Below are 22,488 nucleotides of genomic sequence, written 5' to 3' on the forward strand. Positions count from 1 at the left end.
CACCTCCCCTCCCTCCCTCCTCTCCCCTCCCCTCCCTCGCCTCGTCCCTCCCATCTCTTGTCTTGCCCCGCCCCTCTCCTCGCCCCTCCCCTCCCTCGTCTCGCCCCTCCCCTCCCGCGTCTCGCCCCCGCTCTCTCGTCTCGCCCCTCCCCTCCCGCGTCTCGCCCCTCCCCTCCCTCGTCTCGCCCCTCCCCTCTCCTCGCCCCTCCCTTCCTCGTCTCGCTCTCCCTTCTTCCTCTCCCCTCCCCCTAGGCCACGCCCCCCGCCGCCCCGCCCTCCGCCCCCCAGCCCCGCTGGGAGTGTCCGGGGGCCGCGCCCAGCTGGGTCGGGACGGGACGCGCGCCCTGAGCTGCCCGCGCTCCACGGGGACTCGGGCCGGGATCCTCGGGAGGCTGCAGCGGCCGGGGCCGGGAGCGGGCCATGATGGGCCGGCGGCGCGCCTTCGCCGTGGACGGCCGGGGTGAGTCGCCCACCCCCAGGCTGACTGGGCCCCCCGCCCCGGAGCCGCCTCCCGCCCCCAAGCCGGGCAGCCTCTCTCAGCTCCTCGCCCAGCCCCGCGCACCCGGCGGGCGGCGCCCGCCCCGCTGCGCCTCCCTCACCGCCTCCCTCTGGAGAGGCGGTCATCAGGGGACGCCGTGCAGGCTGGAGCCCCTCTGGACTCAGGCGTTAAACCAGCCACCGCCTCCGCCCCACTTCCTCCGGCTCCGCTTCCCTCACCTTCCCGCTCCGTCTGAGGATGTGGGAATCCGCCCGCGCCCCAGCCCCCTCCGTGGCTGCGGACCCCTCTCCCACCCAGTGACCTCCTAGCCCACTTCCTTGCCCAGAGGGGCCTGGGTTGGCATCCGGCTTCCGCGTGCCCCGCAGGTCGTCGCCGCTCCCCCCGGCCTGTTTCCTGTACCGTTCATCCCGCCAGGACGCCTCGTCGCGAGAGGGCCTGGCGGAGGTGACAGTGAGGGGGTGCTAATGCTGTCCCTTCGTCCCTTTCTTTCACTTTAGTTCTTTAATTTTAAACTTCTCATAAAATCTTCACTATTCCTCACTTACAACAGAAACCCAAATCGGTTAGAGCGGTGATTTTTATCACTCTCCCCGTGAGCTGCAGGAGAGACTTCACCTGGCATCCTGATGCCGCAGGGGCCCCCAGAGAGCAGATTGGATCCCAGGCTTTCCTCTCTGTACCCTCTCCCCTCTCCCTGAAGCTGGACACAGTCCTACTCCCGCTTGGGGAGCAGCGGAAGAGCCTGTGGCTCCCCACTTCTGACTTGGGAGATGGTGGGCTGATCCTAGGTGGCAAGTGCAGGCGCAGGCCATCTAAGGGATGGATGGATGTGGCCTACCAGGGCTTTGCCTACCACAGAGCTCAGAGCACGGGTTCCCTGTCGCTAACAACTGTTGTGAAGGGAATCCCATCCACACATCTCCCAAATAGCTGGGGCCATATCCGGGCGGCCCATGGCTGTCCAGTGACCACCCTTCCTCACTGGTCCAGGACACTCCTCCCTGGGGCAGTGCTGCCAGCCATCAGGAATGCTGGGGGTGTTGGGGGTGGCCTGCCCAGCCTGACGCTGACTCTCCATGCAGATGGGCCTGGCGAGGGCCTGGCACGGGGCTGCATAGTGCCTGGAGTCACCAGCACCTACAGACGGATCCCGGACGCCACCCACGGGTGCTCATCCTGGGAGAGAGGTGACAAGCTCAGAGGTGTCAACAGGGAGGCGCTGTTTCTCAAACTGGCTTCCCGGGACTCAGGAGTGGAGATGGCAGTTGGGGACAGCCCCCTGGCTGCCTTACCGGGCCTTTCTCAGGACTCCCTGGACTTTGAATCCTCAGGGGGTCCCGAGCCCCCGGCCCATGTAGACCAGCTCCTGGCCAGCCAGAAGCTGGGGCAAGTGCTGGAGCGTTCCCACCGGCTCCCAACAGCTCCCGCTAGCTTGTCAGGACAACACTGCTGCCTGCGGCCGCCCAGCAAGTGCGAGCGTGAAGTACCCCTTTTTGGAGCAGGGGAACCGGAGTCCATGGAGGCAGACACAGACCTAGAGGCAGGCCTGGAGGAAGAGGCGGTGAGTGCCCACTCTCAGGCTGGGTTTAAGAGCGGGATGGACAGCCTAGCTCCTCTGGTTCTCCCTGGAGCTCTCTCTCGGGGTGCGGCACTCCCTGCCCCTAATTGCTGGGTTGTGTCCTAGATTCTTGCTGCACCCCACTTCCATTTGTGCGTGGCCACCTCCGCAGAGGAGCTGGGCAGCTACGGGCCCTGCCTGGCACTATGGCCCGCTGGGCAGTGGGGAAGCTGGCTGCGTGTGTTCCTCCTCGGGGCCCACTCCGCTCCTATCTGCTGGCTGAGCCCAGCCTGGCTGCTTGGGATAGGAAAGGAGCCTGACTGAAATCTCCCCTAGCTCACAATGTCCCGCAGGTGGGGGGCCTGAGGCCTGGAGCCTGGGCCTGCCTCCCTGGGCAGGGTCTTCGCTATCTGGAACACCTGTGCCTAGTGCTGGAGCAGATGGCAAGGCTCCAGCAGCTCTACCTTCAGCTGCAGATCCAGAGGCCCCCAGGGGTGAGTGAGATTCGAGTGGGGGTAGTCGGGCCAGCGAGTGGGGGAGGGAGAGGACAGATGGGACCCCGGGAACTGTGGCTGCCCTCAGAACAGCCTCACCCCTCTAACCAGGCCCTGATCACCTGTCTTTCCTGTGCACAGGATCCCGGTGAGGAGGAGTCAGCCCGAGCCCCTTTACCGTCCCCGTTACACACCCCAGGTAATGGGGGGCAGCGGCCATGGGAGCTGCTAAGCCAGACAGAGCAGACAGGTGAGGGGCCATCGTGTCGCCCTTTGTCCTGCATGCCTGGGGTCCCACCAGCAGGTCCTCTGAGCTGAAGCTTGATGAGGTGTCTTCTGGCCCTGGCCAACCTGATTCTTTTTCTGAAGGGGCAAAGGCTGCTTCACCCCCAAAGGTGGAGGTGCCCAGCGCCAACCCTCCCAGGCTGCCAGAAACCCCAGTGGAGCCAGCGTACCACTTGCCATCCTCCCAGGGACACAAGGTAGGGGACGGGTGTATGTGGGGCAGGTGGTGGGCTGGAGTGGGGGGAGGGGAGGTGGGGATGCCTGGGCATCCTGGGGGTCAGCAACTCTGGGAAAATGACAGGATTGATTCCTGTTTGGAGCAGGCGACTCATCCTGGCTGTGGTGACAGCTGTCTCGGGGAGCTTGGTTGGGGGTCTGAGTGTGGGGAGGGCTCTTGGTGACCCCTCCTCCTCTGCTCAGCGGGATTTCTCCCACTGGGACAAGGTCAAGGTCCTGCTCAACCGGATCTGCCGGAGAAGCCACCACCACCCTGAGCCCCCTGCCCCTCCTGATGGCTCTGACCCCAGGTGAGCCCCGTGCCCAGCCCAGGTTAGGGCACGGAGAGGAGACTGATGAGCCAGGATGCAGAGATTGTCATGCCAGTTGTCAGTATTGTCCCCGCGAAACTTGAGAGGCAGTCTGGGAGGGGCTGCTAGAAGAAACAGTAGTTAAAACACCCTATTTGCAGATAAGGAGGCTGGGTTTTGGGTGCGGATGGGGGTAGTTGCTTTTCCAAAGCCACACGTCAGCGACAGCCAGGACCAGAATGTGGGAAATCTGCTAACCCCAGCTTAGCAACCCCTCACCCTCAATGCTGACATTTAGGCCACCTCCCAGGTTTGTGGGGAGAGCAAGGTGGAGCACAAAGGATTTCACAGTGAGTGAAGGCCATCGTGCCTCGGGGCTTGTACCGAATAGTTCTCCAGGGGTAAGAAGTACCAAGTCATTTAACAGCCCCAGGTCACACCCCCACCCTGCTACCTGCCAGTAGATGAATCATGTTTTCTCAACTCTAGGACCATTGTTAGTTTTATTTTCTCTTCCTAGCCTAATGTCTTCTTTTTATTCCACAGGATCGAGTCCAGGGACCTCCCTGAAAGGCCTCAGTGCCGCCCCCACCGGAAAACCTTTATGCCGTCATTAGTGGTTAAGAAACAACGAGCACAAAACCTTTCTGTAGGCTGAGACCTCTCGGTGCACCTGGTGACCCTGGGTGGAGGGGACTTGCTGTGAAGTCTTCCTCGCCGTTTGCCCTGTTGCTGCTTCTCCACATTGCCAGGAAAAGCTGCTGACGCCTGCCCTCCTCTCTTGAGTGGAGGGTGAATCTTTCTCCTCTAAGCAGTCTGGTCAGGAGCCCTGGTTTCTTGAGAGGCCCCCAAGATGCGGCAGCTCCAGGGCTGTTCCTCCTCACCAGAAATCCCTGGGCTTCCACAATGTGAACTCACTCATTATCAGGTGTCCATGGAGTGTTTTTGACACGGTGACCTGTCTGGGCCCAGCATGTTGCAGATGTGTATTTATGCACAATGGTATGCATATCTCTGTGTGACTGTCAGTGTTGCAAGCTGGCTGGATCCAACCATCTCTTCTGAAATAATGCATCCAAAGGGCTGATATTCTGGGGGAGGTCACTGCAGAAGGATGGAACTGACCTTTATTCCCCAGTGGGCAGTTACTGAGCTTTCTGCCTCAGAGCCGTGCTGGCAGCCCTGGGACAGAGAACGGTGTGGCTTTGACTGCCTCTGCATGGAGTCTTGCCCCAGACTCCTGAAGACTGCACCAGAAATGAGGAAGATCAGGGACAACCTGGGAACAGAAGAATAACTTTCAAAGCCAGTGCTCAGCTTCTCTCCCCCGTGCTAGCGTTTACAGGCCCTAACTCAAACCAGATGCCTGTACTAGTTTTTAGACCCTAAATCAACCTTTCTGAGCCACAGTTTCCAGCTGGGAATAATGATGCCTGCCCTACCTACCTCACAGACTTGTTATGAGGATAAAGTGAGATTAAACTGCCTCAAAGTGCTTTGTAAACGTTAAGTGAATAGGAACGGGGAAAGCAAGGCTGGAGGGATAAGGGGGGCATGGGATTGCTAATGAGGACTAAACTGGCAGATCTCTGGCAAGATTTTGAGCAGGCCACTTCATTGAGGCCCCTTAGATTTCATATTTGAGAATTAGGGCACTGATTCCTGACTGGCTATAGGCATGGGGGTCACTGGCTTGAGTCAGACACAGGAATGTCTCTTAGAAATGGCCACTGATAGGCATCCTCCTCCTCCAGTCAGGAGGGGCTGGTTTCCTCATCTGTTGCAGTCTCGACTGCCAGAGGGAGGCGGGCGTGGTAAGCAGTCGGGGGTTCCTTGTGTTTGGGGTAGTCCAGCTCCCGCTGCCTTAGATTCCGGAACCAATGATCCGAAGCCTTCTTTTCTGATGGGATTCTTTAGCGAGGACACTATCGAGGCGCGACTTCCTGACGCGCATCCGATCCGGGAAGGCGCACTTCCGCTCCCCAGTTGCCGCGGGATGGCAGGCCGGCGTGGGGGAAGGGAGAGGTCGGCGGAGACGAGGGAGGGACCATATCCGGGAGAGTGGCAGCTTCCGACCAGTGGTCGCGCTTCCGGAGAGGCGCTTCCGGTGGCGGCGGCAGCAGCGGCTGTGGTGGTTCCGGGTGTCTTTGTCCCCCCGGTGTCGCTGCCCTGGCCCGCAGGTGGGTTAGGGGGCCCCTCGCCGCCCCTCTGCCCCTTCGCCCCTCCGTCCCTTCGCTGACCGAGGGACTGCGAGGGCCGGGCGGCGAAGATGCGTGGGGCGCGGAAGGGGCCGAGCCCCTCTTTGGACTGCAAGTCCCGTCTCCCTGGCAACGGTCTCGGCCTTGGGGGCGGGCGGGAGGAGGAGAAACCGCGCGCCTCAGTCCTCCCTCGGTGGCCTCGCCGCGGCCCTGCCGGGAGACTTGGCGCTGGCGGCTGCTGAGGCCGGAGCGGAGGGCCCGGGAGCGTGGGAGCAGGAGGGTGGCGCGCAGCCGGTTTCGCGTTCGGTCGGCCAGGGAGCTGCCTTCCCACCAGCCGGTCGAGGAAACAACGGGTCGGGCTTCCGGGGAGAGGGCTCACACCATCTCCTCGCCGGCACCGGCCTCCTCCATTTTTCCGGGCCCTGCGTGGAGGGTTTTGGCGGATGTTTTTGAATGAAGGAATGTCATCGGGGCTCTCTCCAGCCCCTCACCCCGCCAACTACTCTGGGGGTGGCGTGGCATAGTGAGAGGAGCGCTAAGTTGTTGGGTGGCCTGGGTGTGAGTACCAGTTTTGTCACTACTTGATTATGTGGCCCCGGGCAAGTCTCTTGATCTCTCTGAGCACCAGTTTCCTTGTCTGTAAAACAGCATGACAATATGACCCACCACTAGGTTATTGTGAGGGCAAACTGAAACAATGTAATTTATTGTTCCATTTCCTACTTCTCTATATTCTCTCCATCCATTGCCTTCATTCATTCTCATTACCCACCTCCATGTTTTCATTAATATCCTTACTTAAGATTCTCCACTTTTCCAGGTATAGATGGAAATTTCCCGTGTGAGCTGTTAACTTCTTTCTTTTTGGATTGAAGGCTTTTCCCCACGACTCTGAAAGAGGACAGCGTTCCCAATGTCCCAGTTTAAGCGCCAGCGGATCAACCCACTTCCAGGGGGACGCAACTTCTCAGGTGATCACTTTTTTCCCTACCTGGCCTCATCCTGGGAAGTATGTGCTGTGGAGTTAGTTTGGGGTTTCCCTGGTGGAGAGCAGTTTGCTGCTGATGTTCCTCTGGAAAACAGGAGATTCCCACCGTGGTTGCCAGTGAAGCCCTGTGGAGGAGCTGGCTGGAGCTGTAGCCTTTGGATTTACCACATCCTTTGGTTGACTCTAGTGCTTAAGGTGGTAGGGGCGGTTCCTGTAGATTGCTTCTCTTTCCCCATAGGCACAGCTTCAACATCTCTTCTGGGCCCTCCTCCTGGTTTGCTCACTCCTCCTGTGGCCACAGAACTGTCCCAGAATGCCAGGCACCTTCAGGTAGGTTGGGCATCCCTTGTAGTTTCTGCCCTTGGGACTGGATGCATGGAGGTCTGGAGCTCTTCATCTCTTACATAATAGTGTTTATCATTCCTGACCCCTCTCCTGGTAGTAGTAATGTGGAGTTTCCCAGATAGCCTTCAGACTGGGGCATCTTCATTTCTCGCTCCAGGGAAATCTTTAGTATACGTCTTGGAATTAATGAACTGGAAGTCCCAGAAGAAGATTGTGGGTCAAGAACCAGCTCAAACATGCCCCGACCCTTAATGATGGCGTATGCCCACCACACACCTGTACTTCACTCTGTGTGAACTCTTGATGCAGTACGCTGAGCAGGGGTGTGGGTTGAGATGAGACTTTCATGGCAGAGTGTGATTTTGTCCAGCTTCCTCTCTTTTACTTTTCAACTGCTCCCTTTTCTTACAGGGTGGGGAGAAACAGCGGGTCTTCACTGGTATTGTTACCAGCTTGCATGACTACTTTGGGGTTGTGGATGAAGAGGTCTTTTTTCAGCTAAGGTAGGCTTGAGGTTGGTCCCCTACTGGAAATGCTTATTGGATTCCGTTCTGTCACCGTGCTGGGATTGCCCACCCCCCTCCCCAAAGCCATTGCTTTGCTGTTTTTGTGCAAGGTGTGGGAAATCTTGATGGAAAGGCCCCATGGGGCAGTCAGGGTGGCTTGGCCAGGGTCCCTCTCCTAACGGGGCCTCCTGGCTTGTGTGCTGGCAGTGTGGTGAAGGGCCGGCTGCCCCAGCTGGGTGAGAAGGTGCTGGTGAAGGCTGCATACAACCCAGGCCAGGCAGTGCCCTGGAATGCTGTCAAGGTGCAAACACTCTCCAATCAGGTATTCATCTCTCCTTAGCATGTGCATTGGAAAGGGGAGGGATGGAAGCCCCTGTGCCTGACAGCTGGGCAAAACCCTGACTTTTCTCAAGGGGGTGGGACTGCATCTTTCCAAGGTAGTGAGTGCCTCAACCATGGGGTCCCCTGAATTTCCTGGCTCCTGTTCTGCAGCCCCTACTGAAGTCCCCAGCACCTCCCCTTCTGCATGTAGCAGCCCTGGGCCAGAAGCAAGGGATCCTGGGAGCTCAGCCTCAGTTGATCTTCCAGCCTCACCGGATTCCCCCACTCTTTCCTCAGAAGCGTGAGTACGAGTGGCACTATTGTTGAGTGTGGCTTTATGGGGTAGTCTGGATCAATGGACTTTCAGGTTGTCGCTGAAAGTCCATTAGCATAGAGGTGGGTACTTCTGTGTACTGGAAGAAAGGTGGGTGATCTGGATAGGTGTTTAGGAATTTTTTTTTTTTTTGATGGGGTCTTGCTCTGTTGCCCAGGCTGGAGTGCAATGACCCAATCTTGGCTTGTTGCAACCTCCACCTCCTGGGTTCAAGCCATTCTCCTGGCCTCGGCCTCCTGAGTAGCTGGGACTACAGACATTCACCACCTCGCCTGGCTAATTTTTTGTATCTCTAGTAGAGACGGGGTTTCACCGTGTTTGCCACGCTAGTCTTGAACTCGCTGACTTCAAGTGATCCATCCGCATTATCCTCCCAAAGTGCTGGGATTACAGATTTGAGCTACTGCGCCCGGCTGGTTTTTAGGGTTTTTGAGTCACCAGTCATTTCCCTTCTGCAGCTCTGAGTCTCTTCCAGACATCCCACACACTTCACCTGAGCCACCTGAACAGATTTCCTGCCCGGGGCCCTCATGGACGGTTGGATCAGGGCCGAAGGTAAGAGGATGATGTCCCTTTTTTGGCCACTTGTTGACACTAACATTCTCTTCATTTTATTATTACTATTTTTTTGTGTTGGCCAGGAAGTGAAGCCAGGTCTACTGCTTGGAAGGTGGCTATGCTTACCACTAACATTCTCTGCCTGCAGCTAGATCCTAGTCCCTTTTCTCTGAAGTATGTGGACACACTGAAATGTATATAAAAATATTGGAATTTTATACAGTGGTTTAGCAAGTAGGGAGTTGATACAGTTCATCTTTGAAAATGTCATGTTGAGATATTTCTTAAATACTCTTTTGTTTCTAGTCCCTAAGTTGAGATGACAGGAATGGAAACTCAATAGTAACTTGTCAAAAGTAACATTGCAGTATCTCTTTTAGTTGTTTAAAATGTTCTTTTATAGACACTATTCTCATAAGTATGCTGTTAGAAGGTGTATATTGCACTCTGCCTTGGACATGCAGGTAGCTTTCTCAGCCATGTGTGGAGCAAGCATGGCTGATTTGGGCCTTTAGGGTATTCTGGTGATCCTGTCTCATCTGTAGCATTGGGGACCACCAGGAGCATGCTGTCCTGTCCTCTCTCTAGTTCACATGTTCCTTCCTCAGTCTCACTCTCCCTGAGTGTTTTGCTTATACCTCTAAAAGTTAAGCTCTAGCCTGATTTAAGACTTGTTCTAGTTCTGTCTTCATTTTAAACTTGTCATAGTGGAGAATTTTAGTATATGCAAGGTAAACAGAAAGGTATGAGGAACCTTATACCCATTACCCAGCTGCTTCAAGTATCAGCTACCATTCTTTTTCATCTCTACCTCCATCTACTCACTGCTCCTACTTGATTTTGTTAAGGTAAAAAAAATCTAAGGTGGAACTTACGTAGATTGAAATGCACAAATCTTGACAATTTTGACAAATGGGAAATCTCGTGTAACCCTTAACCCTATTTTTTTTTTTTTTTTTTTTTGAGACAAGGTCTTGCTCTGTCACGCAGAGTGGAGTGTGGTGGCGTGATCATGGCTCATTGCAGCCTTGATCTCTCTGGCACAAGCCATCTTCCTGCCTCGGCCTCCGGAGTAGCTGGGACTGCAGGTGTGCACCACCATGCTTGACTAATTTTTTAAAACGTTTTTTGTAAGGCTGGGTGCAGTGGCTCATGCCTATAAATCCCAGTGCTTTGGGAACCTATCTCTACAAAAAATAAGTAAATATTTATTTATTTTTGTGGGGGGCAGAGAAAGGGTTTTGCCATGTTGCCCAGGCTGGTTTCGAACTCCTGGGCTCAAGTGATCCTCCCACCTCAGCCTCCCAAAGCCCTGGGATTACAGGTGTGGGAATTCACCATTGTGAATTCTAACTAGGGGGAAGCTTTGGGATTGTTTGCCATGGGGTTTCCACTACTTGAAACCCTGTGTCCCATTCTCCATTGTAGACACCATATTCATAAGTATATAAGTATATCCAGTGGCTGGTATATGTTTTGCATTTACCCACTTCTCTTGTCCTGTGCATCTTCCTGGTCCTAAGTTTCCAAGGACCTTCTACCTCTCACATTGTGTGAGTTTATTAAAGGCTTCATTACAAAATCACAGCAGGTGCCTTCTGAGACAGCGTAGCCTGGGTGAAGCTCTGTGACTGCTGTGGACTTTCTGCTTTAGGGTTAATTTCAGGCTTTCTCTAGTCAGTTGCATTTGATTGTCCTGGATGTGCTGAGACCCATGCAAGGTCTGTTGTATTACTTTGGCCATTAGCTTCAGTGTCACAGCTTCTACAGAAAGGATGTACAGGTTGAGCATCCTAAATCCTAAAACCCAAAATACTCTCAAATCCAGAACTTTTGAGTGCTGACATGGCGCTCAAAGGAAATGTTTATTGGGCATTTCAGATTTGGAGTTTTGGATTTGGGATGCTCAGCCAGTAGGTATAATGCAAATATTGCAAAATCTGAAAAACATTCCAAACCCAGGACGCTTCTGGTCCTAAGCATTTCAGGTAAGGGATATTCAACCTATACCACCATTGGGAAGGAGATATTATATTAACATCGGTCAGTAGAGAGAATGTGCAGAGTGGGGCCAAGGGTGGTACAAAGTAGGTCATTCTGGGGGAGTAACTTTTATTTATTTAGTTTTGCAACTTTTATGAAGGACTCAACCACATTAATGTTTTGCATGGAAGCCAAGCTTTATTTTGAATTCCTGGCTTTGGGATGCAGAGAACAATGTCTTTATTGAGCAGCTACTGCTGAGCTGCGGTTTTTAGACAGGTGTACCCAGGTGGGCTCTGCTGCTGTGGGTCCTGAGAGGTCAACCCCTGGTGCTGCCTTATGACCTCCTGACAGTGTACAGGAAGGGGAGGAAAGTGGCCACACAGTGTACACCGTTGAGTGGATCATAACAGTTTAGCTAGAGGCCAATGGCATTACTGTGAGCTGGAAAGCTGTCACAGCGGCTTTGGCATGGGTCTTCTATTAGACACACGGGCTACTGACATCCCATCGGGGCTTGAGAATCAGGCCACTTTAGGATGCAGATGCTCATGCACATGGAAGTGACCCAGGCCAACAGAAAAGAACAGGCCTCATGATAAATCTGTTCAGCTTAGTCACTGGGGTGTGATGAATAGGGAAATGACCCAGGCAGGTCTAAAAGGCAGAACAGAAACCTTCCGGTAAATACAATCAACTCAGTTACCGAGGCACAGATAAATGACAGTTGATTTTATTTCTCTCATGTGATATGGGGGCTTTTCCCCTTATCAGTCTGGTACTTTATAATGAATGGTCTAAAGGTTTTTTCTTCTCAGCTATTTTTATTTATTGTACCCATATCTATTGCACTTACAATGTAGTTATAGTGTAATACTGTAGTGACTTATAAAAATGTGTAAAGCAGTACATGCTATTATATAAAATTAAAATAATAGAAATATGTAGGCCAGGTGCGGTGGCTCACACCTGTAATCCTAGCACTTTGGGAGGCTGAGGCAGGCAGATCACTTGAGGTCAGGAGTTCAAAACCAGCCTGGCCAAGATAGTGAAACCCCATTTCTACTAAAAAAAAAAATTAGCCGGGCATGGTGGTGGGTACCTGTATTCCCAGCTACTCGGGAGGCTGAGGCAGGAGAATTGCTTGAACCCGGGAGGCGGAAGTTGTAGTGAGCTGACATCACGCCACTGCACTCCTGCCTGGGCAACAGAGCGAGACTGTCTCAAAAAAAAAAAAAAAAGGAAAATCTCTTGCCACTCTTTTCTCCTGTGTTCTAGTTTAAATCTATACATGTGTATGCTTTTTGCAATTTTAATCTTAGACTTCAAATTATTTTTGTGTATTTATAAACAGTTTTCCATATTGCAGCATAATCCTGAGTGTTTTAATGGCTGCGTGATTGTTTTTATTTACTATAAAAATTTGGGTATTTGGTTTTTTACTCTGTTTATGCTGCTTCCTATTTTTTCACTATGTATAGCCTTTCTTCTTCTTCTTTTGAATTAACTTTCTTGGGACAAATTTTCAAGAGTGGAACTATTGGAGCAAATGATTTGAGTGTTTTTATGACTTTAATGTGTATTATTAAGGATTTGTAGCTGTCACTTTTTTTTTTTTTTTTTTTTTGGAGACAGAGTCTTGCTCTGTCGCCCAGGCTGGAGTGCAATGGCGTGATCTCGGCTCACTGCCACCTCCACCTCCCGGGTTCAAGTGATTCTCCTCTCTCAGCCTCCTGAGTAGCTAGGATTACAGACATGTGCAACCACACTTGGCTACTGTTTTGTATTTTTAGTAGAGACAGAGTTTCACTATGTTGGCCAGGCTGGTCTCGAACTCCTGACCTCAAGTGATCCGCCCACCTCGGCCTCCCTAAGTGCTGGGATTACAGGCACCTTGTAACTGTCTCTTCTAATAAACTTTATAGAATGCATAGCATGGATTCATATATGCATCCCTTGTTTTTAAAAGAGAAATGAGTTTTTTTCTCATTTCAAAAAAACATGTTAACTATAATTTATGAAGTGCAGAAAAATGGAAAATTATTTGTAAGCTTACTGGAGGCTTCCACCATTAATATTTTATTTCCTTTCAGTCTTCTAAAGTTGCTTTTGCAGTAGCTCAGGCCTACTGTGTATACAATGTTGCAGAGTGTGCTTTTTGCTTAACAGGAATGTTTTTCTATGTTATTAAAAGAGTGTAAATATCCATTTTAATATCTTTGTAACATTCTGTCATATGGCTGTTGGCATGGCTTATTTTTCCATGTATTGAATGTGAGGGATTGTGCTTGTTTCCAATTCTTTTGGTTCAGTATGTATTGAATACATATAACAATGTGATTTCTTACTGTTGGTGATGGGTCAACCTCTAGCGATGACTATGACTCCAAGAAACGCAAACAGCGGGCTGCTGGAGAGCCCTGGGGTGCTAAGAAGCCAAGGCATGACCTGCCTCCTTACCGGGTCCACCTCACTCCCTACACTGTGGACAGGTGAGCGGCGAGGCTGAGGTGGGCTGAGACTTGCTGCTGGTAATAGTTTCTCATGTAAATGAGATGGGGTCTATGCAAGTGCATATGTGTGTTCTCACAGCCTTTTCTTACAAAACAAAAAGCACATGGAAACCTGTTGTACATACTGTTTGGTGGTTTGCCTTTTCGCTGAATGTACTTTTGATTTTATTTCATATGAACATTTATTAGATCCAGTTTTTTTTTTTTTTTTTGGCAACTACACAGTATTCATTGAATGGATGAACATGATTTATTTAACCAGTTCTCCACTAGCACTCTATCCTAAATTTTCTTGGAATGAACATCCTTCTACCTACACCTGTGTATTTGTTGAGATCAGTTCCTAGAAATGGAGCAGCTGGCTCAAAGGCTTTGCTTTAAGCTTCCATAACTATTGCTAGTTCTCCCGAAGAGGCTGTGCCCATTCTGCTGCCACCAGTGGGGTATGGAATCCTTATTTCCCCATGCCTTTCCCAACACTGTTAGCTGACTTTTTCATCTTTGTCTAGTTGGTGACACATGATAATGTGATTTGCATTTCTTTAATTATAAGTGAGATTGAGCATATTTTCATGGGCTTTTAATTCTTATGTATTTCTCTTAAGAACCTATTATGTCAATTTTCTGTTTTAGGCTTTTGAACTTTTTGTTACTGATTTGTAAGTTCTTTTATATTAAGGCAGTGATCCATTTCTTTGTCCTGTATTATAAGTGTTTTCTTTTTTCCCTTTCCTAGTTTGACTTTTGCCATCTAGAGGTTGTAAGTTAAGTGGTCAGATCTGATCTAGCTTTCTTGAGAGGTGCCTTACTTCAAAAGTTCTTTCTCAGACTAAAAAAAATTTGCCCATTTTTTAAACTCTTTGATGGTTTCATTTGTAATTTTTAGTGTTTGCTCAGTCTGGATTCCCTTGTTGTCTTCCTGTAGCCCCGTCTGTGACTTTCTAGAACTCCAGCGTCGTTACCGCAGCCTCCTGGTCCCCTCAGATTTTCTGTCCGTGCATCTGAGTTGGCTGTCAGCCTTCCCTCTGAGCCAACCCTTTTCCCTCCATCACCCGAGCCGGATCCAGGTCTCTTCTGAAAAGGAGGCAGCTCCAGATGCTGGTGCTGAGCCCATCCCTGCAGACAGTGACCCCGCTTATAGTTCCAAGGTAAGCTGACAGGTGTCTGTCACTTAACCTGATTTCTGGAGGCTGAAGGCAGGTCTGAGTGTCTCCTCCTGCACAGGTACTACTGCTCTCTTCCCCGGGGTTGGAGGAATTGTATCGTTGTTGCATGCTCTTTGTGGATGACATGGCTGAGCCAAGGGAGACGCCAGAGCATCCTCTGAAGCAGATAAAGGTAAGAGCTGGAGGGCAGGAGGAGATGCATTCACTGGTAATGTCCAGAACCTGTCATGTTTTGAGTGCTTGGCTCCTGTTCCTGAATGCACAGAAACGAGGCATCTCGGAGCCGAATGCCCCTCATTTTACCCAGGAGGAAGGTACAGCTCAGAGCTGTTCTGACTAGTCAGAGAGAGCTAGGTGGCTGGCTCATGTTAGCAGATAGAGACCTCACTGTGTGATGGACTTCCCCACTTCCTGCTCCCTTCATCTTGATGCGCGGCAGCCTTGCCCTGCAGTGGGAGACCCAGGTAACGGAGTTTTTTGTTTCGTATCCCTGATCTCTTTTTGCAGTTTTTGCTGGGCAGAAAAGAAGAAGAGGCAGTGCTGGTTGGGGGTGAATGGTCTCCTTCCCTGGATGGCCTCGACCCCCAGGCTGACCCACAGGTGCTGGTGCGCACCGCCATCCGCTGTGCGCAGGCCCAGACCGGCATTGACTTGAGTGGCTGCACCAAGTGGTGAGTGGGCTTCCTGAGCCTCGGCTGTACCAACCCAGCAGGTTGGGGAGGTTTTGTTGGGGAGGCCCAGTCCCTGCCCCTTTCTGCTGGTTAGCTCTCTTCTGCCCCCTAGTCCCGCTCCTGCCCCCTCTGCTGCCTCAGGCTAGGGTGGGGTGTATGCCAAAAGCCGGCTGAGCCCCAGGCTGCACTTGAGACCCTCAAGTTGTCCTCACACCTTGTAGGGTGCTTGTATGGTTGCGGCCTCCCCATGACCATTTCTTGAGGACTTGGTCTGTAGCTTTGCTGTTGTGTTTTCAAAGCTTGGCTCGCAGTATGTGCTGATTGAGTGCTGACTGGAAACCGAAGCCCTTGCCTGTGAATGTGGTGTCTGCGTGGAGTTGTCAGTAACGAAGTTGGTACTTCCTTTTGCTATATGTAGGTGGCGCTTTGCCGAGTTTCAGTACCTGCAGCCGGGACCCCCCCGGCGGCTCCAGACAGTGGTGGTGTACCTGCCGGACGTCTGGACCATCATGCCTACTTTGGAGGAGTGGGAGGCCCTGTGCCAGCAGAAAGCTGCAGAGGCAGCTCCTTCGACCCAGGAGGTACTAGGGGTAAGGCTGTGCCTTAGCCAGCAGCGGGAGATATAGGTGGCCTGATCCTGGGACCCAGAGGGTCTCATCTTGGCTATTGTCACAGGAAATGGAGCCTACTGAACAGGCACCGGACACCTTGGAGCAAGCAGCAGACACTTCTAGACGGAATGCAGAAACTTCAGAGGCCAGCACACAGCAGGAAACGGACACTGATCTCCCAGAGGCCCCTCCACCCCCGCTAGAACCTGCTGTCATTGCACGCCCTGGCTGTGTGAACCTGTCCCTCCATGGGATTGTGGAGGATCGGAGGCCAAAAGAAAGGATCTCTTTTGAGGCAGGTGTCAGAGTCTTGGGGAGGCTATGGGCTGGGATCTGTGGGCCTTGAACAGTCTTTCTTCCTGATGCTCATGGACCGTGCCACCTCCCCGTCAGGTGATGGTGCTGGCTGAGCTGTTTCTGGAGATGCTCCAGAGGGATTTTGGCTATAGGGTTTATAAGATGCTGCTGAGCCTTCCTGAAAAGGTCGTGTCCCCACCTGAACCTGAGAAGGAGGAGGCGGCCAAGGAGGAAGCCACCAAGGAGGAAGAAGCCATCAAAGAGGAGGTGGTCAAGGAGCCCAAGGATGAGGCACAGAATGAGGGCCCGGCTGCCGAGTCAGAGCCCCCACTGGTGAGTACCCTGCCACCTCAGGCTGTCGTAGTGCTTACCATGACCATGCATCTTCACCCTGGGCTCTGAGTGCTTCCTGTGCCCTAGCTCATTCCCCACTCCCTTGCTCAGCACGCACTGAGGCCGCACAGCTAGTAAGTGGCACACCTAGTGGAAGGGAAGGTGGCGCAGAGGAGTGCAGGGAGCATGGCTGAGGAGCCTGACAGCATAGAAACCCCAGTCACTGAGAATCCTTAGCAGAGTGGGGTGCTTTGATTGTCTGATGGTTAACTAGAAAATATTGTAGGCGGGGTGTAATCCCAGCACTTTGGGAGGCCAAGGCAGGCAGATCACGAGGTCAGGAGTTTGAGACCAGCCTGGCCAATATGGTAAAACCCTGTATCTACTAAAAATACAGAAATTAGCTGGGCGTGGTGGTGCATGTCTGTATTCTTAGCTACTCAGGAGGCTGAGGCAGGAGAATCCTTGAACCAAGGGAGGTGGAGGTTGCAGTGAGCCGAGGTCGTGCCACTGCACTCCGCCCTGGGTGAGAGAGCAAGACTCTCTTGAAAAAAAGTAAACAATAAAATTTGTAAACCTTTTCTAAAATACTAGTCTTTTTTTTTTCTTTGAGATGGAGTCTTGCTCTGTCACCCAGGCTGGAGTGCAGTGGCGCAACCTCGGCTCACTGCAACCTCTGCCTCCCAGGTTCAAGCGGTTCTCCTGCCTCAGCCTCTTGAGTAGCCGAGATCATAGGCACCCACCACCATGCCTGGCTAAGTTTTGTATTTTTGTAGAGATGGGGTTTCACCATGTTGGCCTGGCTGGTCTTGAACTCCTGACCTCAGGAGTGCTGGGATTACAGGCGTGAGCCACCGTGCCCAGCTGTTTTTTGTTTAAATACTATCAAATAAATGTAATTTCTTGTGGGACCAAGATCAACTCCTGAGGGAAAAAGCCCAGGTGTCTGGTGATGCCCTGGTATGCTCTGAATTCCACTTAATGAAATTAAATACATGAAATGAGGTGGTGTCTAGAGCCCTCCATACAGTGCCTGGGGCATACTTATTACTCAGGTGTCAGCCATGATTACTATTGGTAATTACGGTAACTGCCTTCCTTCTAATCACCTTCGTCTGCCTCCCTAGAAGGAGGATGGGCTTTTGCCCAAACCACCCTCTTCTGGGGGAGAGGAAGAAGAAAAACCCCGGGGCGAGGCTTCCGAGGACCTGTGTGAGATGGCCCTGGACCCAGAACTGTTGCTTCTGAGGGATGATGGAGAGGAGGAGTTTGGTATGTTGAGTGGTGAGAGGGGAGCTCGCAGGCTCGGGATGTGGCTTTCCACCTGTGGCCAAGCTGGTTTTAATTTTTGGACTGTGGAGCTGGATGGGCCCTGCTCTCCATTTATTTTGGGCTTTCTGTAGCAGGAGCAAAGCTGGAGGATTCGGAGGTCCGGTCCGTTGCCTCAAACCAGTCAGAGATGGAATTCTCTTCACTTCAGGACATGGTGAGGCCTCTTCTCCACCTCTCTGGGCCTTAGTGGTGGTGAGGCTTGGCAAGGCCTTCGGCACACTCCTGGGAGAAGGATACTTACCAGTGATTTCCTTTCTTGATGGACCCAACACACAGTGTGGTCCTTGGCTCATGGAAGGACACGTTCATAGGCTCCAGGAGAACATTTCAGTGTCTGTCAGGGTGAATGGGAGAGAGGTATTTGATCCTCTCCTGAGAGAGGAGCACAGGAGCTTTTGTGAAAGTGCCCCAGAGAGGAAGGCTGGCTTGGGTGTGATGAACATCAGCCAGGCTGCTTGATGTTTTGTGTTTTAGAGACGGGGTCTCGCTATGTTGCCCAGGCTGGAGCACAGTGGTTGACAGGCATGAGCATAGTGCACCGCAGCTTCGAACTCCTGGGTTCAAGTGATTCTCCTGCCTTAGCCTCCCCAGTAGCAGAGACTTTAGGCATGCATTACTGCATGTGGCCCGAGCCACTGGATTCTGAACAGGCTGAATCCTGGGCGATAGAGCCACTGAGGGAACTATTTGAAAATCCTGCTCATCTTTGTTTTCTTTGCAGCCCAAGGAGCTGGATCCCTCTGCTGTGCTCCCCTTGGACTGTCTGCTTGCTTTTGTGTTCTTTGATGCCAACTGGTGTGGCTACTTGCACCGGCGAGACTTGGAGAGGATCCTCCTTACCCTTGGGATCCGGCTTAGTGCAGAGCAGGTACCTTCTTTCTTCTGCCTCAGCACATGGGCACAGGCCTGCACTTACTCCTGCTCCAGGTTCCTGCCCATGGCCAGGGTCGGGGACTGGGCCTTCTGGTCAGCAGGTGTCTGGGGGTGTGTTTTCTGCAGGCCAAGCAGCTGGTCAGCAGGGTGGTGACCCAGAACATCTGCCAGTACCGGAGCCTTCAGTATAGCCGCCAGGAGGGCCTGGATGGTGGCCTTCCCGAGGAGGTGCTCTTTGGTATGTCCTGAGCCCTGCAGCCTTCCTGGGCACGGGTAGGGCAGGCTGCCCTCTCCGGAGACCCCATCCTGCAATCTTTTTCATGGTTCCCTCTAGGAAACCTGGACCTGCTGCCCCCTTCTGGGAAGAGCACGAAGCCAGGTGCCGCCCCTACGGAACACAAAGCCTTGGTGTCCCACAATGGCAGCCTGATCAACGTGGGGAGCCTGCTGCAGCGCGCGGAACAGCAGGACAGCGGCCGGCTCTACCTAGAGAACAAGATCCACACACTGGAGCTGAAGCTGGGTGAGGGCCTGGGGCTGCATCCACCACGGGGGCATGTGCAGACCAGTAGGGAACCCGTTGCTTAGGCTCAGGCCCTGCCCTATGCTCTGGGCCTTGATGGAGCAGCCGTCCCTCTGTTTCCTCCTCCACCTCGCAGAGGAGAGCCATAACCGTTTCTCAGCCACTGAAGTAACGAATAAGACTCTGGCGGCAGAGATGCAGGAGCTGCGAGCCCGGCTGGCGGAGGCTGAGGAGACCGCTCGGATGGCGGAGCGACAGAAGAGCCAGCTCCAGCGGCTGCTGCAGGAGCTCCGCAGGCGCCTGACCCCCCTGCAGCTGGAGATCCAGCGGGTGGTGGAAAAGGTAAGGTGGGAGTGGACCAGGAGGCAGCACAGCTCCTTTCCCTGAGCTCCAGAAACCCCTGGAAGGGTGCTTGCCCCTATGTCCGGAGTGACCAGAGGGCCAGCAGGCACCAGCTTCTTCCTTCCGTCGCTTGCCAGGCTGTGTGCCCCTGGTTGCAGGTTCTCTGGGAATTGAGCAGTCAGCAGTGTGCAGCGGGAGCTTCCCAGCAGGAGACAGTCCGCAGTCCTCAGATCGCCTTGCCAGGCCTGATTCTGGGTACATGTTTCAAACAGGCTGACAGCTGGGTGGAGAAAGAGGAGCCGGCACCTAGCAACTGACGGCCTCACACAGAACTGCCATCCTGTGAGGGCAGCGGTGGCGCTCGGCAAAGTTGGAGCCCTTGCGGTACCAGAAAGCAGCGGGAGCGAGACCTGGGAGCCAGGGCAGGGGTGGCTGACCCCATGCTCAGCCTCTAGGGGACGGCAGGCCATCAGGCTGGGGGCTGTGCTATATGGGATGGATGTGTGAGGAACCCCGGTTCCAGTTAACAACTAAATACAACATCTTTTGCACCCCTAGAATGTCATATTGCCCTCAACCTTGGTATTTCTCCTGGGGCCCTTTTAGTCTTGTGCTGACTTTCTCCTGTCCTTTTCCAGTTTAGAATAAGACAGGGGAGAAAAAGGCTTTTCAAGTGTGTGACAAGGTCTGATGTCAGTGAACTGAACTGAAGAGACAGACGTGGAGCCTGGCTGGGGCTAAGCAACCCCTCCTCCGGATGGCACAGGCTCTGCTAGGTTCCAGATGCAGGCTCCTGGGGGAAGGGTCTCCCTTGGCCATCACGGGAATGGAGTCCATGCTAGAAAGTGCTCAGTGTTGGGCTGGGTTTGCCAATAGAACACTGTGTTCCAGTCACCCCAGATTTGCCAGAAGAAACCAGCACCTCTTTCCCGTGGCTCCTGTGTTCAGAATGTGGTATTGGCTCTGGCCCAGCCTTCTCCCCTGTTACCCATAATTCTTGCCTCTTTCCATAATCCGTGGTTTCAGTTTGACTTTGTATATAAAGTTGGTTTTTTTTTTTTTTTTTTGGCTTGTTTTTTAAATAAACCAAAGTCAAAAACAAACCGAGCGTGTCCTCCACAGCTCTTCCTACTCCTCTCCTAGGCTTGCGTGCGTGCCCTTCCGCCCAGCATCTCTGCTGGACCACGGTGCAGTTCACTCCAAAAGGTGGGGCAGGGCCGGGGAGGCACACACAGACCCCTGCGTGCTGGGCTGCCTGCTGGAGGGTGCTGCTGTGCAGCGGAGGGCAGCAGGCCCTGGAAGAGAATTTCCCCTGCTCGCCCTAAGTTATAACAATACCATGTGCACATTTCATTGAAAACTTTACTTGAAAAAATAAAATTCCAAATACTCAGGTGAGACACAAACCCACTGTTTTGCTTTGAGACCTGCGAATTCTTGTGGGACATTCTGTGTGGTGGGACAGTTCCACTGACAGTTTGAGGTCCCGAGGTAACAGTTCTCAGTGACCTCGGGAACCCCAATGACTTGGGTCCCAAAGTCACGAGGGTAGCTTTTGTCTTGCTGGGAAGCTGGCTGAGGGCCTGCCAGGGTGGAGGAACAGCTCTCCTGGGCAGGGTTCAGGGCCTCTCCCAGAAAAAAGAGGCTTTTAAGTGAAAAGGCAACGAGGGGCCAGAGGGCTCCCCAGGATGGGTCTTTTGGAGGTAGATTTGATGCCCACAATGCATGCAGGGCTAAGACCCCCAACTGAGCCGACAAAGCCCATGGCTTCAGAAGGGCTGCAGCTTGCTCAGGCCATGGGCCAGGATGCATGCTGGACGGTTTTCCAAATAAAAAAGCCCCAAGGGTTTGTCTACACTGCTTACCTGCTGGGGCTGTGAGTGGGGAGATGGCGGCCTGTCTAGGGATCCTGGTGCCAGGCTCAGGAAGAGTCACTCATTGCAAAGGGCCGGCAAGTGAACCAGGGCCACCTCTGTCCCCAGCCTGTGAGAGGAGCAGTTAGCCCTGAGAAGGGCAAGGACGAGCGAGGCTGACCGTGTCACAGGAGTCGTCCAAGAGTGACGGGGATTCAGTCATCGGCCACAATGGAGAGGGCCCGGAGCTCACTGAGTTTGGCCTCGTTCTCCCGCTCCCGCTGCTCATCGGAGTGGCCTGGCTGGTCAAGCTGCTGGGTCAGGTCTCCAAAGATCTTGTGCATTTCCGAGTAGTACACAACCTGGGGGAGGCGGCGGGTTGGCACATGCTGGCTCCAGGAAACCATGTGCTTCAGAGGGTGAGAGGCTCACACTCCTCTGCTACCCCCTGCCCTCACCCCTCTGGAGCTGTGTAGCAGTGTGCCTTTGGGAATGTGCAGGGCATGGAAAGGCTCTAGCTAAGACTGAACCAAAAGGAGCCGGGGAGCAACAGGGCCTCAGTGGCTGCAGGTGGAGGTGCCCCTGCTTTGGGCGACTGGTTTCCCCAGCAGCAGGTGCAGGAAGGCATGGGCCTCCTAGGGCAACTGTGGGATGTTGGGCACCATGACGAGTTTTACTGCTTTTTGTAAGCTAGGGGAGAACCCACGGCTTTTGTCCATGGCAGAAAGAGGGTATGGTAGACTGGTGGCTCCCAAAGCCCTAAGCCAGCTTTAGAAGCACAGGCGAGAAAGGGGATGCCCGTCTAGCCTTCCATTCCCTCCCAACTTGCATCCCACCCTTGCTCATGGCCCAAGCTGTGTGGCCAAGGGGACAGCTCAGAGGCCAGGTTCACTCCCTCTAGGGAGGCACCAGAACCGGGGTGGGAAGGGACACAGGGACGAGGGTGGGGCAGGTGGAGGAATGGGGAGGCCTGTCAGTTCTCACAAGGGCTTTTCCACAGACAACAGGGGCCACTTCTGCCTCAGTTTCTATCTCATGACCCAATGAACACATGCAGTTTCCTGAAAGCTTCCACACTTTGCACTCTAGACACAAGGAGGAGCTCTAGACACTAAGGGGACCTTGTGGGAAATGCCAGGTGGGGCAGGGACCCACGGCTGACACTTCTGAGGCGAGATTTCTGCTGGCCGACGGGGAGCTAAAGTGAGCTGGTCTCAACACTGCTGTCACCTCTGGGCTGGGGGTGGGCTGCCCTACCCGCCGCTCCCTGCCCAAGCCACTGCGCACTGAGTCACCGGGGATGCTCACTTCTCCATGACTAATGGCAGCCGGGCGGGCGAGGAGGAGGCTGGGGCCCAGGAGGCAGTCAACAGCCCCC

The 22,488-nt window shown here is 53.3% G+C and overlaps 3 protein-coding genes across 5 annotated transcripts in view; 2 read left to right on the forward strand and 1 right to left on the reverse strand.

The window, feature by feature from the left end:
- The first annotated feature begins 294 nt into the window (after window positions 1–294).
- C8H8orf58 (chromosome 8 C8orf58 homolog) lies at window positions 295–4,859 on the forward strand. Its single transcript, XM_007961901.3, is given in 8 exon segments — window positions 295–460; window positions 1,582–2,060; window positions 2,411–2,551; window positions 2,693–2,801; window positions 2,921–3,033; window positions 3,257–3,363; window positions 3,910–3,998; window positions 4,001–4,859. Coding segments are annotated over 8 exon segments (1,206 nt in total). The 5' UTR covers window positions 295–420; the 3' UTR covers window positions 4,129–4,859.
- Window positions 4,860–5,427: 568 nt separating this feature from the next.
- CCAR2 (cell cycle and apoptosis regulator 2) lies at window positions 5,428–21,296 on the forward strand. 3 transcript variants are annotated; one of them, XM_007961904.3, is made up of 21 exons: window positions 5,428–5,543; window positions 6,437–6,532; window positions 6,788–6,879; window positions 7,306–7,397; window positions 7,608–7,722; window positions 7,893–8,022; window positions 8,514–8,610; window positions 12,969–13,088; window positions 14,035–14,257; window positions 14,334–14,447; window positions 14,783–14,946; window positions 15,365–15,536; window positions 15,622–15,852; window positions 15,951–16,187; window positions 17,315–17,459; window positions 17,591–17,673; window positions 18,241–18,387; window positions 18,519–18,630; window positions 18,727–18,915; window positions 19,052–19,257; window positions 19,530–20,360. In XM_007961904.3, exons 2-21 carry the CDS (start codon window positions 6,475–6,477, stop codon window positions 19,572–19,574), a joined length of 2,772 nt encoding a protein of 923 aa, XP_007960095.2. In that variant the 5' UTR covers window positions 5,428–5,543; window positions 6,437–6,474; the 3' UTR covers window positions 19,575–20,360. The 3 variants fall into 3 exon arrangements, with proteins under 3 accessions (XP_007960095.2, XP_007960097.2, XP_007960096.2); XM_007961906.3 differs by having other exon boundaries at window positions 15,365–15,527; XM_007961905.3 differs by lacking the exon at window positions 5,428–5,543 and adding an exon at window positions 5,741–6,119 and having other exon boundaries at window positions 19,530–21,296.
- The window catches only part of BIN3 (bridging integrator 3), a 47,524-nt gene continuing 45,637 nt past the window's right edge, over window positions 20,602–22,488 (reverse strand). Inside the window, exon 9 of the mRNA XM_007961907.3 lies at window positions 20,602–21,472. Within this exon, the coding sequence (XP_007960098.1) occupies window positions 21,326–21,472 (147 nt within the window). The 3' untranslated portion in view covers window positions 20,602–21,325. The remainder of the gene's footprint in view (window positions 21,473–22,488) is intronic.

This window comes from Chlorocebus sabaeus, chromosome 8 (genome assembly GCF_047675955.1).
Source record: "Chlorocebus sabaeus isolate Y175 chromosome 8, mChlSab1.0.hap1, whole genome shotgun sequence".
NCBI classification, from domain to species: Eukaryota; Metazoa; Chordata; class Mammalia; order Primates; family Cercopithecidae; genus Chlorocebus; species Chlorocebus sabaeus.